General features: G+C 58.1%; 1 protein-coding gene across 2 annotated transcripts; it reads right to left on the bottom strand.

Annotated features, from left to right (window-relative positions):
• Positions 1–2,752: 2,752 nt before the first annotated feature.
• LOC128826598 (immunoglobulin superfamily member 1-like) lies at positions 2,753–7,952 on the bottom strand. Of its 2 annotated transcripts, none has more exons than XM_054009960.1 (6): positions 7,804–7,952; positions 7,655–7,690; positions 6,625–6,909; positions 4,324–4,614; positions 3,859–3,924; positions 2,753–3,253 (listed from the first exon to the last, which is right to left on the bottom strand). In XM_054009960.1, exons 1-6 carry the CDS (start codon positions 7,832–7,834, stop codon positions 3,123–3,125), a joined length of 840 nt encoding a protein of 279 aa, XP_053865935.1. In that variant the 5' UTR covers positions 7,835–7,952; the 3' UTR covers positions 2,753–3,122. The 2 variants fall into 2 exon arrangements, with proteins under 2 accessions (XP_053865935.1, XP_053865936.1); XM_054009961.1 differs by having other exon boundaries at positions 2,753–3,250.
• Positions 7,953–15,920: the final 7,968 nt, after the last annotated feature.

Genomic DNA, 15,920 nt, shown 5'->3' with positions numbered 1-15,920 from the left:
AAACAGAACCCAGGAGTCCTGGCTCCCAGCCTCCCATTCGCTGTAACCACTGGACCCTAGTCCCCTCCCAGAGCCAGGGAGAGAACCCAGGAGTCCTGGCGTCCAGCCCACCAGTTCTAACCCATCAGGCCCCAATAGCCCACTGCTGCACTAGGGGGTGCTATGCTGCAGGGAGCAGGAGGAGGGGCTCAATAGAGGGGTGCTCTCCCCAGACAGTCAGTGCTGGCCCTGATACCCCAGTGCACTGCTAGGGGGCGCTGTGCTGCAGGGAGTGGGGCAGAGGTCACTAGGGGGCGCTCTCCCCTGCTGTCAGTGCTGGCCCCAGTGTTAAGCAAAGTTCCAATTACTCCTGTGGAGAGAAATCCTACGAAAACCTGTGCGACAATTACAGCCGTGGTCATCTTCACATCCCCACCGGTGTTCTCGGCTCCGAGGGACCTCTCAATAGACAAGCATCGCTAGCGGGATGGCTCCTGCTGGGGTTTCCCTTGGGTCTGCCCTCTTTGATACTGTAGTTCTGACCACACCTAACACATAAGAACGGCCAGCCTGGGTCAGACCAAAGGTCCATCTAGCCCAGTATCCTGTCTGCCGACAGTGGCCAATGCCAGGTGTCCCAGAGCGAATCCTCAAGTGATCCATCCCGTCGTCCTCCCAGCAAACAGCGGCTGCGCCCCACCCCTCACCCTCCGGCCGGGGTCTTTCCAGGGCTTTGTCTGTGTCCCGTTCCCATGGCCCCGCCCCAAAGGGCCCACGTGGGTCCCACTGCCAGCCCTGCACAATGGGGCCTTGTGTGAATCTGGGTCACTGCTGGAGGGGGAGTTTCGGGGGATTCCCTCCCCATTCCTCTCCCCCAGGGCAGCCCCAGCTGAAGCCGGTCCCCATGCTGGGCAATGATGTGGGCGGGGGGATCCTGGAGGGGGCCTGACCCCCTAAGGGTCTGGGGGAACAGCTGGTGCCTCCCCCGGGAGCCCACACACATGTGTCCATCCAGCCCTTCCCTCTGCTGGTGTCTGTGTGTGTCCTGCCCCCTGGTAGTGTGTGTGTGTGTCCAGCCCCGTGCTGGGGTGTATGTGTGTCTGTGTACAGCCCTGCCCCCTGCTGGTGTGTGTGTGTGTGTGTCACGGAGTATTGGGGGACTCAGGGCCCTGCACCCCCGGCTTCCTGCGATTCACCATGACTCTCAGCCAGCCAGTAAAGCAGAACGTTTATTTGGATGACAGGAATACAGTCCAAGACAGGTCTTGCAGGCACAGACAACAGGGACCCCCTCAGTTAGGTCCATCTTGGGGTCCCCGGGCATCCCAGCCCAGCCCCCCTTGGGAGGTCAGAGCCATCTCTGCCCCCCAGCCCTCTCTCCCTGCCTGCTTCCAGCACTCTGCCTTCAGCGACCCCTCCCACCGCCTTTGTTCAGTTTCCCGGGCTAAGGAGTCGCCTCCCCTTCAACCCCTTCCTGGGTTCTCATGTTACACACTCAGGTATGCGCCCTCGGGCGCCCTCGGGCAGATCCCATCCTGCAATGCAGACTATCCCAGAACACTCCCCTGTCAGCATTCACAGACCACCGTGAGAACAGGCCCAGTTCGTCACATCGTGTTTCCTGCCCCCTGCTCATGTGTGTGTGTGTCCCCTGCTCCCTGCTGGCTGCCCCCAACCCAGGGCAGCAAGAGACGCTCCCCCGCGCTCAGGTGATGGGAAGGAGGGTGGAGCCCTGGTACTTTGCAGCTGGTCCCATCGTGGGTGAGTATCAATGGGCTGCAGAGTGAGGACCCAGTGACCTAACCAGCCGGTTCCAGCCAGAGGACAGAAGCAGGAGAGGAGGCCCCGGTTTACAACCCTGTTTACCTGGAGAGAAGACAAAGGACAGAGGCCGGGCTTGGGGCCGGGGAGCTCAGATGCCCAGCTGGGAAGCAGAGGGGCATTGGGCTGGAGAGGGGGAACAGGCAGAGCCCACCTGGATGCAGAGAGACTGGGATGTGCTGTGCTGAGGGAGGCCAGGCCTGAGGCCCTGAGAGTTTCCTGTGCTGTGTTCAACTCTCAATAAATCCTTCTGTTTTATGCTGGCTGAGAGTCTCTCCGGTCTAGAGAACAGCATTGCATCAACCCCTTCGGGGGTGGAGGTCCTGGGGGTCCAGAGCGAGTGGACTCCCTGAGCAGGCCCACGGCAGAGACAGACGTGCTAAGGCTCAGAGAGGTGCGGCTCCAGGAGGTGGAGGGGCCTGACCCCGAGAGAGAGTGGACCCCCGAGAAGGGCTGTTGCCCTGAAAGGGGTACTCCCCACGGACCGCATGGGGCCAAGAGTGGGCACGATCTGTGAGTCCGTGACACCCATCTCCCAACAGTGGCCAACGCCAGGTGCCCCAGAGGGAATGAACAGAACAGGGAATCATCATGTGATCCATCCCCTGTCGCCCATTCCCAGCTTCTGGCAAACAAAGGCTAAGGACACCATCCCTGCCCATCCTGGCTAATAGCTATTGATGGACCTATCCTCCATGAACTTATCTAGTTCTTTTTTTGAACGCTGTTATAATCTTGGCTTTCACAACATCCTCTGGCAAGGAGTTCCACAGGTTAACTGTGCGTTGGGTGAAGAAATACTTCCTGTTGTTTGTTTGAAACCTGCTGCCTATTCATTTCATTGGGTGATCCCTAGTTCTTGTGTTATGAGAAGGAGTAAACAACACTTCCTGATTTAGTTTCTCCATACCAGTCATGATTTTATAGACCTCTATCGTATCCCCCCTTAGTCATCTCTTTTCCAAGCTGTTTGAAAGTCAACAGAGGTGCTGCACTTAGGGAAGAAAAACCAAATGCACAAGCACAGGATGGGGGCTCACTGGCTTGGCAGCAGCACTCCTGAGAAGGAGCGGGGAGTTGTCGTGGATCACCACACCCTCAACGTGAGTCAGCAACGCGATGCCGTTGCAAAACAAAAGCAAATGCAATGTTCGGCTGCATTAACAGAGGTGAAGCGTGCAAGTCACGGGCGCTGAGAGTACCGCTCTGCTCGGCGCTGGGCAGGCCGGGAGTGCTGTGTCCAGTTCTGTCACCGCTGTGTAGAAAGGATGTGGAGAAACTGGAAAAGGATCCAGAGGTGAGTGACAAAGGGGTCACCTCACCTAGGGCGCCCCCCTCGGGTGGCTGAAATAGGCCTCAGCCAGGATCAGTCCCAGGACAAGCAGGGCCACGGTGCCCAGCCCCAGACGGGCGATGTTGGCGTGGGTGAAATCCGGGTGCCCTTTGGGGGCTGCTGCGGGGGGAAGGGAAGAGTCACTTGCCGGCTCAGACGGGGAGATCAGCAGCTGGCACTGCCCCGGGAGTGAAGCCCACGACCCCCCGTCCAGCAGGTCTGGCTCTGGGGCCTCAGCTTCCCCAACAAGGCGGTTGCCCAGGTGGACGAAGTGCTCCTGCCCTGAGGCCCCACCCCCCACCCACTCTATCCCCCTCCCTCCATTGCTCGCTCTTCCCCACCCTCACTCACTTGCTAATTTTCACCGGGCTGGGGCAGGGGGTTGGGGTACACTAGGGTCCCTTTGCAACCAGGTGTTCGGATCAAAAGCCAGACACTCGGCAACCCTAGCCCCAGGACCCACCTGGGCACCCAGCTGGTCCCAACCCCAGAGCCAGGACCCCTAGATCCTGTCCCTCTCCTGGGATCCCCCAGTAGCTTCCAGGCAGTAACCTACAGGGCAGGAGGTGCCGGAGGAGGCGGGGATCTGGTGGTGTCTGGGCTCATGCACCAGGAGTCACTGCCCCCCTCCCGCCCAGCCAGCCCCAACCCCTCGGGGGCGGCTCCTTGAGCAGCATGAGCCTTCCAGGGCTGGTCAATGGTGATTCCCCCCTTGGCCCCAGTACCTGTCCACGCGCTGCCCGGGTGCGTGGGAGCCGGCACCGCTCCAGGCTGGGTCGGGTCGGTTCCACCTGCGGGAATAGAACCAGTGTCTGTTGAGGCGGGGGGAGGGGCTGAAACACCAACTCAGCGATTGCCCCTCCCCCGAAACTCAGCTTCAGTTATTCCTGGGGGGACAGGGTGTTTGTGTTGCTGGGGCCGGTGCCATAGGGGGCCACTGGGTCCTGACCCCTCTGTGCATCCCCAGAGCAGGGACAGCCATCTGGGGGCTGGGATCCCCCCTCAGCACCAAATCTCCAGCAGCTGCTATTCCTCCCTGGCTGTGGAACACCCTAGTGACTCCGTCCTGCTCCCTGGCCGGGCATCCCCTCTGCTGGGCCCAGGGCAGAGCCTGGCTCTGAGTGGCCAATCAGTGCAGAGCCCCCATGAGGGTCCAGCTGGGAGCAGGGACGCCGAGCCGGGCCGCTCACCTGCTACCACCAGCTGCACGGGGTCGCTGAGCTCTGAGGAGACGAAGGGCTCTGATTGGAGCCGGTAGCTGCAGCTGTAGTTCCCTCCGTGCTGCCGGCCCACGGTGGGGATGCGGAACTCGGCCCCGTCCCCAGCAGGGTCCATGTGTCGCTGCGGGTTCAGGTCTCCAGCCTTGTGCAGGAAGAACCTCACGTCCCGGCGCGGCCCCTGACACCGGATGGTGACGTCTGCCCCTGGGGCGGTGACCCCAGTGGGGCTCAGAGAGATGGAGGGTCTGGGTAAGCTGGGATCTGCGCACAGGAGACAGGCTATGAGAGCCAGACCCAGGCACCCACCCAGACCCAGCCCTGGACTCCCTGGTTGGCCCTATCCACAGGCAGATCCAGAGGCCGCCGGGCAGAGATTCTCTCCCAGATCCCAGAGCTCCCCCCACCCAGAATCCCGGCCCTGCGAGCTGGGCTCCCAGCCCCACAGACACCGAGCCGCAGCTCCCTAGTGCTTGGGTCCTCATATGCCGTGTGTGGCCCCTGCCTCGTTCACTGCGTCCGGCCTGCCCTGGACAGAGCGACTCATGGGCTGGTCTCTGGCTCCTGGCACCACAGGGCCCAGGGTTGCCGGTGACCAGTTTTCAGCCAGAAAGTGGATTGAAAAGGGAACCTGGCAGTGCTGCTGACCAGACATTGTCTGATTCTCTGCAGTACCCAGCCTGTGCCACCAGGGGGCAGGAAGAGCAGCTGCTGCTGGAGCCTAGAGGAGCAATGGAGCTACTCAGCAGGGGCCCTGCCCCCTCACCCCACCCCCACAGCGTGGCTCCCCATCTCCCACCTTCCCGTCGCCCTGCCCCACTCACCCCCAACCGCTCCCCCCCTTCCCCCTCCCCACTCCCTGCTCCACCCCCACCTCCAGAATGCAGGTCGCCTCCCCTGCCCCACTCACCCCCACCCCCACCCCAGGAGCGTGGCTCCCCGTCCCCTGCCCTAGCCCAATCACCCCCACCCCCGGAGCCCGGCTCCCCTCTCCCCTGCCCCACTCACCCCCACCCCCACCCTAGGAGCGCAGCTCTGTCTCCCCTTCCCTGCCCCAGTCACCGCCACCCCCACCGCTCAGCTCTCCCTCCCCTGCCCTGCCCCACTCACAGGGCCGGCTTTAAGCTGATTCACCTGATTCCCCGGAATCGGGTCCCATGCCCGCGCCTAAGAGGGCCCCGCTCTGGAGGTCTTCGGTGGCATTTCGGTGGCGGGGGGGTCCTTCGGTGCAGCGGAAGACCTGGAGTGGACCCCCCCCCGCCGCGAAGTGCTGCTGAAGCCCCGGACTGCGGCCGGGTATTGCCCACTCACCCCCATCCACGGAGCCTGGCTCCCCCTCCCCCACCCTCAATCCTGGAGCGTGGCTCACCTGGCAGGGGGAGGGTGGTGGAGAGAGCAGCGAGTGATTGTGGAGGTGGGGAGGGAAGAGGACCAGGGGGTGGGGCCTTGCGGAAGAAGCGGAGCAGGAGGGGGGAGAGGTTCCCACACTCAGTGTCTGGTTTTCACAAACTGGAAAGTTGACCACCCTAGCAGGGCCTGAGCCCCCCACAGGAACGGAGTCACCCCCTGGGAGGCAGGGAGGGGTCATTATCCCCATTCTACATGGGGGGAAACTGAGGCACAAACAGATTCACTTTCCTCAGTGAGCTCCCAGGGGCAGGGATTGTCTCTTCATTCTGTGTTTATGCAGCACCTGGCACAACGGGGCCTTGATCATGGCGGGGGCCCTACATCCTCCCCCAACACAAGGGGTCCAGCACTATTGAGGCCAGTGTTTGCAGAGGTCCCCAAAGTTTGAGGCCCCCCCACAAGAAAGGACACTTTTGAAAACAGCAACGTGTTCCCATCACACAGAGTCTGTGGCCACACCAGGTGCTGGGCCAGATCTTCTGGGTCCCAGCCCAGCGCCACGTCCACCAAGACACCGCTCCTCACGCAGCCCCTGCCTCATTGAGCCCAGCCAGGGCACTGCCTGGGGCGGGGCCTGGAGAACACAGGGGAGGGGATCACGGGATTAAATAGCGACTCACGGTTCTTACGCACAAGGGGCAGCATTAAAGTAGCCTCCCTGCCCCGAGTCTCCAGGGGCTGCTGCTCCCCCCTGGCTGGGGAACCCCCCAGTGACTCCGTCCCCGCTCCCCGGCCGGGCATCTCCACTGCTGGGTCAGGGCTCAGGGCAGAGCCTGGCTCTGAGCATCCCATTGGCACTGAGCCCCCGGGAGGGTCTGGCTGGGGATGGGGCTGGGAACGGGGATGCGCAGCCGGGCCCCTCACCTCTCACCACCAGCTCCACGGGGTCGCTGGGGTACGACACGGAGAACGGCTCGGATCTGCTGTGATAGGAGCAGCTGTAGCTCCCGCCGTCCTCCCAGCTCACGTTGCTGATGGAAAACACAGCCTCGAACCCGTCCGAATCCACAGGTGGGAAATGGCGTCGCTCTTTATTCAGCATGAATCGCATGCCCAGGCGCTGCCCCCGACACTGGATGGTCCCAGCTGCCCTCAGGGAGACCCCCCCGCTGGGTCTGAGGGAGATGTTGGGTTTGGGGTAGCTGGGCTCTGCAGTGGGAAGCAGACAGGCCGTGAGACGCAGGCCCCGTCACTCAGTCCTGGGGCCCGTCCTCACCACGCAGCCTCAGTGGTGGGTCAGACCCGACGGCCCTGGGGACGGGCTCCTGGATGCCTTTCACAGGGGCCAGAGTTTGGGGTAGGACCCCTCTGGATTCACAAACAAACAGGCAGTAAGTGGGGGTGACACAAACTGCGTCCGTCTGATTCAATCCTCTCCTCATCTGTCGCTCCAGATTTTTACCCCCCGCCCCTCCCTGGGGTGCAGGCCAGGCCCCGCAGCTCACAGCCGGGAAGAGACACAGGACGAGGGAAAGGAGATTTCCAGTCTCTGATTCCTTTAGTTATGCAGGGTCAATTCAGCCCTGCCCCCGCTGCACTCAGGGGCAACTCCGGATTGACCCCAGGGGCTGAGCTCAGAACCCGGCCCTGCCCCAATCACAGTCAGGCAGTGAATTGGGATCTAAGCTGTGGGGTTCCTGGTCCAAATTTGGGTCATTTGAGCAAGCGGCTCCCAGGACAGGCCCCCCAAGAAAACATGTTTACAAAATCCCTCAGTTGTTCTAACAGGTTCCCATCCTTGTAATGAGTGGGGCGAGGTCCCAGGCCCCACCTCTGGAGCACGTGTCTGACAGGATCATCCCTTTGGGGGATCTGTGCCCCCCACCCCCAACGCACATCGCTTGTCCTTAATGCGGAAATTCCCCCAGCTGCCCCATTCCCCACAGATACTCACGTCCTGACACCCTGCTCCACCCGGCCAGCCAGCAGCCTGGAAAGGAGACGGTTCATTAGAGATCAAATCCCAGAGTGACTGGATCCTACACCCTGGTCTCAGATCCCCGCCCCCCATGGGCACACGCCCTGGCTGTCTCCGATACTCACCGAGGAGGAGGACGGTGAGAGCAGACACCATGACGGGGCAGTGGGGGCCCCTCAGTGCTGCCACTAACACCCCAGTGCTGAGCTCCACCCAGTCTGAGGCCCGAGTGCGAGCGGAATGAGGAACTGCGCCAGGTGCTGCAGCCCCAGGAAGCCCGTGATGCGCTCGGCCCCTTTCTTCCCATCAGCTGATTTCTCTGCAATCTCCAGCCCAAATCTACCACGGTCAGAGCAAAGCCAGTTCCCTGCAACGCCCATCAAACCACATCCCCTCCTGCAGCTGCCTGGTCCCCCCATCACCTTCCAGCCCCACATGGGAGCTGTCCAGGCCATGGACCAGCTGGGAACGTGTGAATCTCAGGAGGCATCAAGAGGTGCCCAGGCTGCCCTGACCTTTTCCAATGGTCCCGTCTAGACTCCCTGTAGCAGCAACTTAGAGTAGAGGAGGGCTCCCACCCCACACAGACAGTGCCCCCCATGGAACGACCCTCTCCCATGTAGCAGGGCAGAGGTTCCTTCCTGACCTGGTTGGGCCCAGCCCCCGCCCTGGAGCATGAGGGTGGAGGGACCTGGCCAACCTCCTTCTCGGGTACCGTCGCTGCAGATACTGTTCTTAGATGAGTGATATGGCACAGAGACAGGATGGTGGGGGGGAGGGGGGAGGAGGTTGTGGTTTCTGGTTCCCATGAGCAGGAGAGGGAGGGGTAAATTTAGATCCTGCATTGTTAAAGGAGCAGCGGATAAATCCGGGAAAGGGGAAGTCTGCCCAGAGCCGGCGCTCGCTTCCTGTTTCTGCTACTGCCAGTGAAACTCTGTGTAAACCTGATGCCCGGCACCTACCCTATTATATACCCTGGCTCTGGTGGGGGTGAGGGGGCAATGATTGGGGGGCAGGGATGGCTGGGAGCCAGGACTCCTGGGTTCTCTCCCTGGCTCTGGTTGGGGACGTGGGCTGTAGTGAATAGACAAAAGGACACAGATCAGAGCCAGCCCCGCCCCCGTGGAGGTGAAAGGCCCCGTGTCCCTTCCCCAGCCCATCCCCAGGGCAGTGGGTCTGCACAGCTCAGGGCCCGGGGTGGCTGAGCCAAGTTTCCCTCTCAGGATGCTGAGAAAGGGACATGGGAGGGGGGGGAAGTGTAGAAAGGGGAGGGGACAAGATCACGGGGACAGAGCTCCAGAGAAACTGGCCCTCCCGCTCCAGCAGATACCCCAGCTCTGGCTCCCCAGCTGATTTGCCCTTCACCCCCACCCCCAACGTTCACCCATTGGCCCCCTCAGCCCCCTGTTCTGCCCCCTGGCCTGCGTCCCCTCCCCCAATCACATCCCCCTGTTGGAGAATAACAGAGTTCTCACTTTTTGTTTGGGTACAGCAAGTCAGATACTTTATTTTTTAAGCAGTTGCGTAGAGGGAGAGAGCTAAAGCAACAGCTGCATTTTGTTTATACATAGGTCATTCTGATATCTTGTTTTGCTCACTAATGTAGACTCTTAGGGTATGTCTACACTACGAAATTAGTTCGAATTTATAGAAGCCGGTTTTATTGAAATCGGTTGTATACAGCCGATTGTGTATGTCCACACAATAAAATGCTCTAGGTGCTCTAGTCGGCAGACCGCGTCCACAGTACGAGGCTAGCGTCGACTTCCGGAGCATTGCACTATGGGTAGCTATCCCACAGCTATCCCACAGTTCCCGCAGTCTCCGCCGCCCCTTGGAATTCTGGGTTGAGATCCCAATGCCCGGATGATGCAAAACAGTGTCGCGGGCGGTTCTGGGTACATGTCGTCAGGCCCCTCCCTCCCCCGTCACAGCAACGGCAGACAATAGATTCGCGCCTTTTTACCTGGGTTACCTGGGTTACCTGTGCAGACAACATGGAGCCCGCTCAGCACAGCTGAGCTCACCGTCACCATATGTCCTCTGGGTGCCGGCAGACGTGGGACTGCATTGCTACACAGCAGCAGCTGCTAACTGCCTTTTGGCGGTAGACGGTGCAGTAGACTGGTAGCCTTCATCGGCGATCTGGGTGCTGGCAGCCGTGGGGCTTGCCTTTTGGCAGTAAATGGTGTATTACGACTGTTAGCCGGCCTATTACAAGTCGGGTCATCGCACATTAGCAGAGTCTTCCCTGAGCAGCAGCTCGTGCAATAGGCCTGAAGACCATCGTCATACACCGCCCCGTATTTGCTGCCAAGCACCCAGAAAGATGCCGAGGGCTATCAGTCACGCTGCACCGTCGTCTTAAGATGTAAAAAATAGATTTTCTCTGTATTCATTTGCTTCCCCCTCCCTCCGTCAAATCAACGGCCTGCTAAACCCAGGGTTTTCAGTTTAATCTTTGGGGGGGACCAGTCTGTGACAGTTGTTTGTGTCTCTCCCTGATGCACAGCCACCGTTCTTTATTTTAATTCCCTGTGCCTGTACGCCATGTCGTCACTCGGCCCCCCTCCCTCCTTCCCCTAGGCCGTCAGATACTACGTTTGCGCCACAGCTCGAGCCGAGAAGCGGTTCGCGCCTTTTCTTTGAATTCTGGGTTGAGATCCCAATGCCCGGATGATGCAAAACAGTGTCGCGGGCGGTTCTGGGTACATGTCGTCAGGCCCCTCCCTCCCCCGTCACAGCAACGGCAGACAATAGATTCGCGCCTTTTTACCTGGGTTACCTGTGCAGACAACATGGAGCCCGCTCAGCACAGCTGAGCTCACCGTCACCATATGTCCTCTGGGTGCCGGCAGACGTGGGACTGCATTGCTACACAGCAGCAGCTGCTAACTGCCTTTTGGCGGTAGACGGTGTAGCATGAGTGATAGCCGTGGGGCTGGCAGCCGTAGGGCTGCATTGCACCAGCCCCTTCCAGGCGATGGTATATTATGACTGGTACCCGTCGTCGTCATACTGGAGTGGCTGTCAATCATGGCCACCTGGGCAGACATGCTACTGTCTCGATGATGACGGTTACCAGTCATAATATACTATTTTCTGCCAATTGCCCGATATTGTCTGCTAAGCACCCAGAAGAGGCCGAGGGCGATGCTGGGTGCTGGCGGACGTGGGGCTGGCAGACGTGGGGCTGCATTGCTACACAGCAGCAGCCCCTTGCCTTTTGGCAGATGATGGTATATTATGATTGGTACCCATCATCATCGTACTGGTATGGCTGTCACTCATGCTGCAGCGTCGGCTGCCACCTTAAGATGTAAAAAATAGATTTGTTCTGTGTTCATTTGCTTCCCCTTCCTCCGTGAAATCAACGGCCTGCTAAGCCCAGGGTTTCCAGTTTAATCTTTGGGGGGACCATTCTGTGTGACAGTTGTTTGTGTTTCTCCCTGTTCCTGTACCTGTACACCATGTCGTCACTCGGCCCTCCCTCCCTCCCTCCCGCCCTCCTTCTCCTGGTCCATCAGATACTACTTTCGCGCCTTTTTTCTGACCAGGCGCCATAGCTAGCACTGGGATCATGGAGCCCGCTCAGATCACCGCGGCAATTATGAGCACTATGAACACCACGCGCATTGTCCTGGAGTATATGCAGAGCCAGAACATGCCAAGGCGAAACCCGGACCAGGCGAGGAGGCGATTGCAGCACGGCGACGAGAGTGATGAGGAAATTGACATGGCCATAGACCTCTCACAAGGCACAGGCCCCAGCAATGTGGAAATCATGGTGTCACTGGGGCAGGTTGATACCGTGGAACGCCGATTCTGGGCCCGGGAAACAAGCACAGACTGGTGGGATCGCATCGTGCTGCAGGTATGGGACGATTCCCAGTGGCTGCGAAACTTTCGCATGCGTAAGGCCACTTTCATGGAACTTTGTGACTTGCTTTCCCCTGCCCTGAAGCGCCAGAATACCAAGATGAGAGCAGCCCTCACAGTTGAGAAGCGAGTGGCGATAGCCCTGTGGAAGCTTGCAACGCCAGACAGCTACCGGTCAGTCGGGAATCAATTTGGAGTGGGCAAATCTACGGTGGGGGCTGCTGTGATCCAATTTGCCAGGGCAATGAAAGACCTGGTGATAGCAAGGGTAGTGACTCTGGGCAACGTGCAGTCAATAGTGGATGGTTTTGCTGAAATGGGATTCCCAAACTGTGGCGGGGCCATAGACGGAACCCATATCCCTATCTTGTCACCGGAGCACCAAGCCACCGACTACGTAAACCGCAAGGGGTACTTTTCAATGCTGCTGCAAGCCCTGGTGGATCACAAGGGACGTTTCACCAACATCAACGTGGGATGGCCGGGAAAGGTACATGATGCTCGCGTCTTCAGGAACTCTGCTCTGTTTCGAAAGCTGGAGGAAGGGACTTTCTTCCCGGACCAGAAAGTGACCATTGGGGATGTTGAAATGCCTATCGTGATCCTTGGGGACCCAGCCTACCCCTTAATGCCATGGCTCATGAAGCCGTACACAGGCAGCCTGGACAGGAGTCAGGACCTGTTCAACTACAGGCTGATCAAGTGCCGAATGGTGGTGGAATGTGCATTTGGACATTTAAAAGCGCGCTGGCGCAGCTTACTGACTCGCTCAGACCTCAGCGAAAAGAATATCCCTATTGTTATTGCTGCTTGCTGTGCGCTCCACAATATCTGTGAGAGTAAGGGGGAGACCTTTATGGCGGGGTGGGAGGTTGAGGCAACTCGCCTGGCCGCTGATTACGCGCAGCCAGACACCAGGGCGGTTAGAGGAGCACAGCAGGGCGCGGTGCGCATCAGAGAAGCTTTGAAAACGAGTTTTGTGACTGGCCAGGCTACTGTGTGAAACTTCTGTTTGTTTCTCCTTGATGAACCCTCCAACCCCCCCCCCCGACCCGGTTCACTCTACTTCCCTGTAAACCAACCACCCCACCCCACCCTCTCCTCCCCCTTGCAGAGGCAATAAAGTCATTGTTTTTTCACATTCATGCATTCTTTATTAGTTCCTTACAGAGGTAGGGGGATAATTGCCAAGGTAGCCTGGGATGGGTGGGGGAGGAGGGATGGAAAAGGACACACTGCATTTTAAAACTTTAACTCTTATTGAAGGCCAGCCTTCTGATGCTTTGGCGATCATCTGGGGTGGAGTGACTGGGTGGACGGAGGCCCCCCCACCGTGTTCTTGGGCGTCTGGGTGAGGAGGCTATGGAACTTGGGGAGGAGGGCTGTTGGTTACACAGGGGCTGTAGCGGCGGTCTCTGCTCCTGCTGCCTTTCCTGCAACTCAACCATACGCTCGAGCATATCACTTTGATGCTCCAGCAGACGGAGCATTGCCTCTTGCCGTCTGTCTGCAAGCTGACGCCACCTATCGTCTTCAGCCCGCCACTTGCTCTGTTCTTCCCGCGATTCAGCCCGCCACCTCTCCTCTCGTTCATATTGGGCTTTTCTCATCTCCGTCATTGACTGCCTCCACGCATTCTGCTGTGCTCTATCAGCCTGGGCGGACATCTGCAGCTCCGTGAACATCTCGTCCCTCGTCTTACGTTTTCTCTTTCTAATGTTCACGAGCCTCTGCGAAGGAGAAACATTTGCAGCTGGTGGAGGAGAAGGGAGAGGTGGTTAAAAAAGACACATTTTAGGGAACAATGGGTACACTCTTTCATTACAAGGTCGCATATTTCGGCTTGCAGGCAGCCATCGTAGGCCACAGTGTTTTGGCTTTTTTAACCTTCTTAACATGCGGGAAAGGTTGCAAACAGCAGCGCATTTCCCATATCAAGGATGAATTGGGTTGTCCATTTAAAATGGGGTTTCAATGTAAAAGGAGGGGGCTGCGGTTTCCCGGTTAACATGCGGCACAAACACAAGTAAACCACCCCCCCCCCCCACACACACGATTCTCTGGGATGATCACTTCACCCCTCCCCCCCACCGCGTGGTTAACAGCGGGGAACATTTCTGGTCAGAAGAGCAGGAACGGGCGCCTCTGAATGTCCCCCTTAATAAAATCACCCCATTTCAACCAGGAGAGCTTTCTGGAGATGTCCCTGGAGGATTTCCGCTCCATCCCCATACACGTTAACAGACTTGCTTGCTTTTTTTTTGTAATGTTTACAAATATTTACAAAGTTACACTCACCAGAGGTCTCCTGTGTGCCCTGAGGGTCTTGGGTGAGTTCGGGGGTTACTGGTTCCAGGTCCAGGGTCACAAACATATCCTGGCTGTTGGGGAAACCGGTTTCTCCGCTTCCTTGCTGCTGTGAGCTACCTACAGTACCTCCATCGTCATCTTCCTCGTTCCCCGAACCGTCTTCCCTGTGTGTTTCTCCAGTGAGAGAGTCATAGCACACGGTTGGGGTAGTGGTGGCTGCACCCCCTAGGATCGCATGCAGCTCCGCGTAGTAGCGGCAAGTTTGCGGCTCTGCCCCGGACCTTCCGTTTGCTTCTCTGGCTTTGTGGTAGGCTTGCCTTAGCTCCTTAATTTTCACGCGGCACTGCTGTGTGTCCCTGTTATGGCCTCGGTCCTTCATGGCCTTGGAGATCTTTTCTAATACTTTTCCATTTCTTTTACTGCTACGGAGTTCAGCTATCACTGCTTCATCTCCCCATATGGCGAGCAGATCTCGTACCTCCCGTTCGGTCCATGCTGGAGCTCTTTTGCGATCCTGGGAGGACTCCATGACGGTTACCTGTGCTGATGAGCTCTGCGTGGTCACCTGTGCTCTCCACGCTGGGCAAACAGGAAATGAAATTCAAACCTTCGCAGGTCTTTTCCTGTCTACCTGGTCAGTGCATCTGAGTTGAGAGCGCTGTCCAGAGCGGTCACAATGAAGCACTGTGGGATAGCTCCCGGAGGCCAATAACATCGAATTCCGTCCACACTACCCCAATTCCGACCCGCAAAGGCCGGTTTTATCGCTAATCCCCTCGTCGGAGGTGGTGTAAAGAAACCGGTTTAAAGGGCCCTTTAATTCGAAAGAAAGGGCCTCGTTGTGTGGACGTGTCCAGGCTTAATTCGGTTTAACGCTGCTAAAGTCGACCTAAACCTGTAGTGTAGACCAGGCCTAAGTCTCTGTGGGGAGGGGGGAGAGGTCACCCTCAGTGCACCCTGCAGCATTCGGGAAGGTGCATTGGGCTGGAGCCAGGAAACCACAGGGTCTTATCTTCAATCTTCCACTGACCACTAGAGTAGAACCTCAGAGTTACCAACTGACCAACCAACGACACCCCTCATTGGAACTGGAAGTGAGCAATCACATGGCAGCAGAGATAACTTAAAATCACAAGCAAATACAGAACAGTTCTGTGTTAAACATAAACTGCTAAATACATCAAGGGAAATTTTAAAAAGAAAGATTTGACAAGGGAAGGAAACTGTTTCTGTGCTTGTTTCATTTAAATTAAGCTGGTTAAAAACAGCATTTTTCTTCGGCATAGTTAAGTTTCAAAGCTGTACTAAGTCCATGTTCAGTTGTAAACTTTTGAAAGACTGGTGTGATGAAGTGGGGGATTTTCTTGTTTTTCAATAGTTTGCATGCATAGGGGGTGGGACTCAGTTTTCCTGGCTGTTACTGGTTTAACGAGGTGAGGGGAGAGGGAGTTTGTTGTTACACAGGACTTGGGACCCCAGCCAATGACCTGGAGAATGGAGACCCCAGCGACTGGGACCTGGTGCCCAGGCCAGGAGTCACAACAAGTTCTGGCCAAGGGGAGGACAATGGGCTGTGAAGAGAGGACCCCAGTGACCTGACCAGCCGGTTCCAGTCAGAGGGGCCAGAGGACAGAAGAGAGGAGAGGAGGCCTAGGTGACCCGGTTTACCTGGATAGAGGACAATGGACAGAGGCGGGACTTGGGGCCGGTGATATCAGATGCATCAACCCCTTTGGGGGTGGAAGCTCTGGGGGTCCAGAGCGACTGGACGCCCTGAGTGGGCCACGGCAAGAGACAGGAGTGCTAAGGCTGGGTCTACACTACCCGCCTGAATCGGCGGGTAGAAATCGACCTCTCGGGGATCGATTTATCGCGTCCCGTCGGGACGCGACAATCGATCCCCGAATCGACGCTCTTACTCCACCAGGGGAGGTGGGAGTAAGCGCCGTCGATGGGAAGCCGCAGAGGTCGATTTTGCCGCCGTCCTCACAGCGGGGTAAGTCGGCTGCGATACGTCGAATTCAGCTACGCTATTCACGTAGCTGAATTTGCG

This window comes from Malaclemys terrapin, chromosome 20, assembly GCF_027887155.1.
Source record: "Malaclemys terrapin pileata isolate rMalTer1 chromosome 20, rMalTer1.hap1, whole genome shotgun sequence".
NCBI lineage: Eukaryota > Metazoa > Chordata > Testudines > Emydidae > Malaclemys > Malaclemys terrapin.
Note: the sequence above shows the minus strand (reverse complement) of the source record. Positions and strands in the feature narration are given on the sequence as shown.

Bases quoted from the DNA above. Each gene is read 5' to 3' on its own strand.
- LOC128826598 (XM_054009960.1), bottom strand. From the start codon at position 7,834: ATGGTGTCTGCTCTCACCGTCCTCCTCCTCG. The intron at 6,910-7,654 runs GTGAGTATCTGT...TTCCCACTGCAG, and splicing joins GTGGAGCAGGGTGTCAGGAC to AGCCCAGCTACCCCAAACCC. The intron at 3,925-4,323 runs GTGAGCGGCCCG...CTATTCCCGCAG, and splicing joins CGTGCAGCTGGTGGTAGCAG to GTGGAACCGACCCGACCCAG.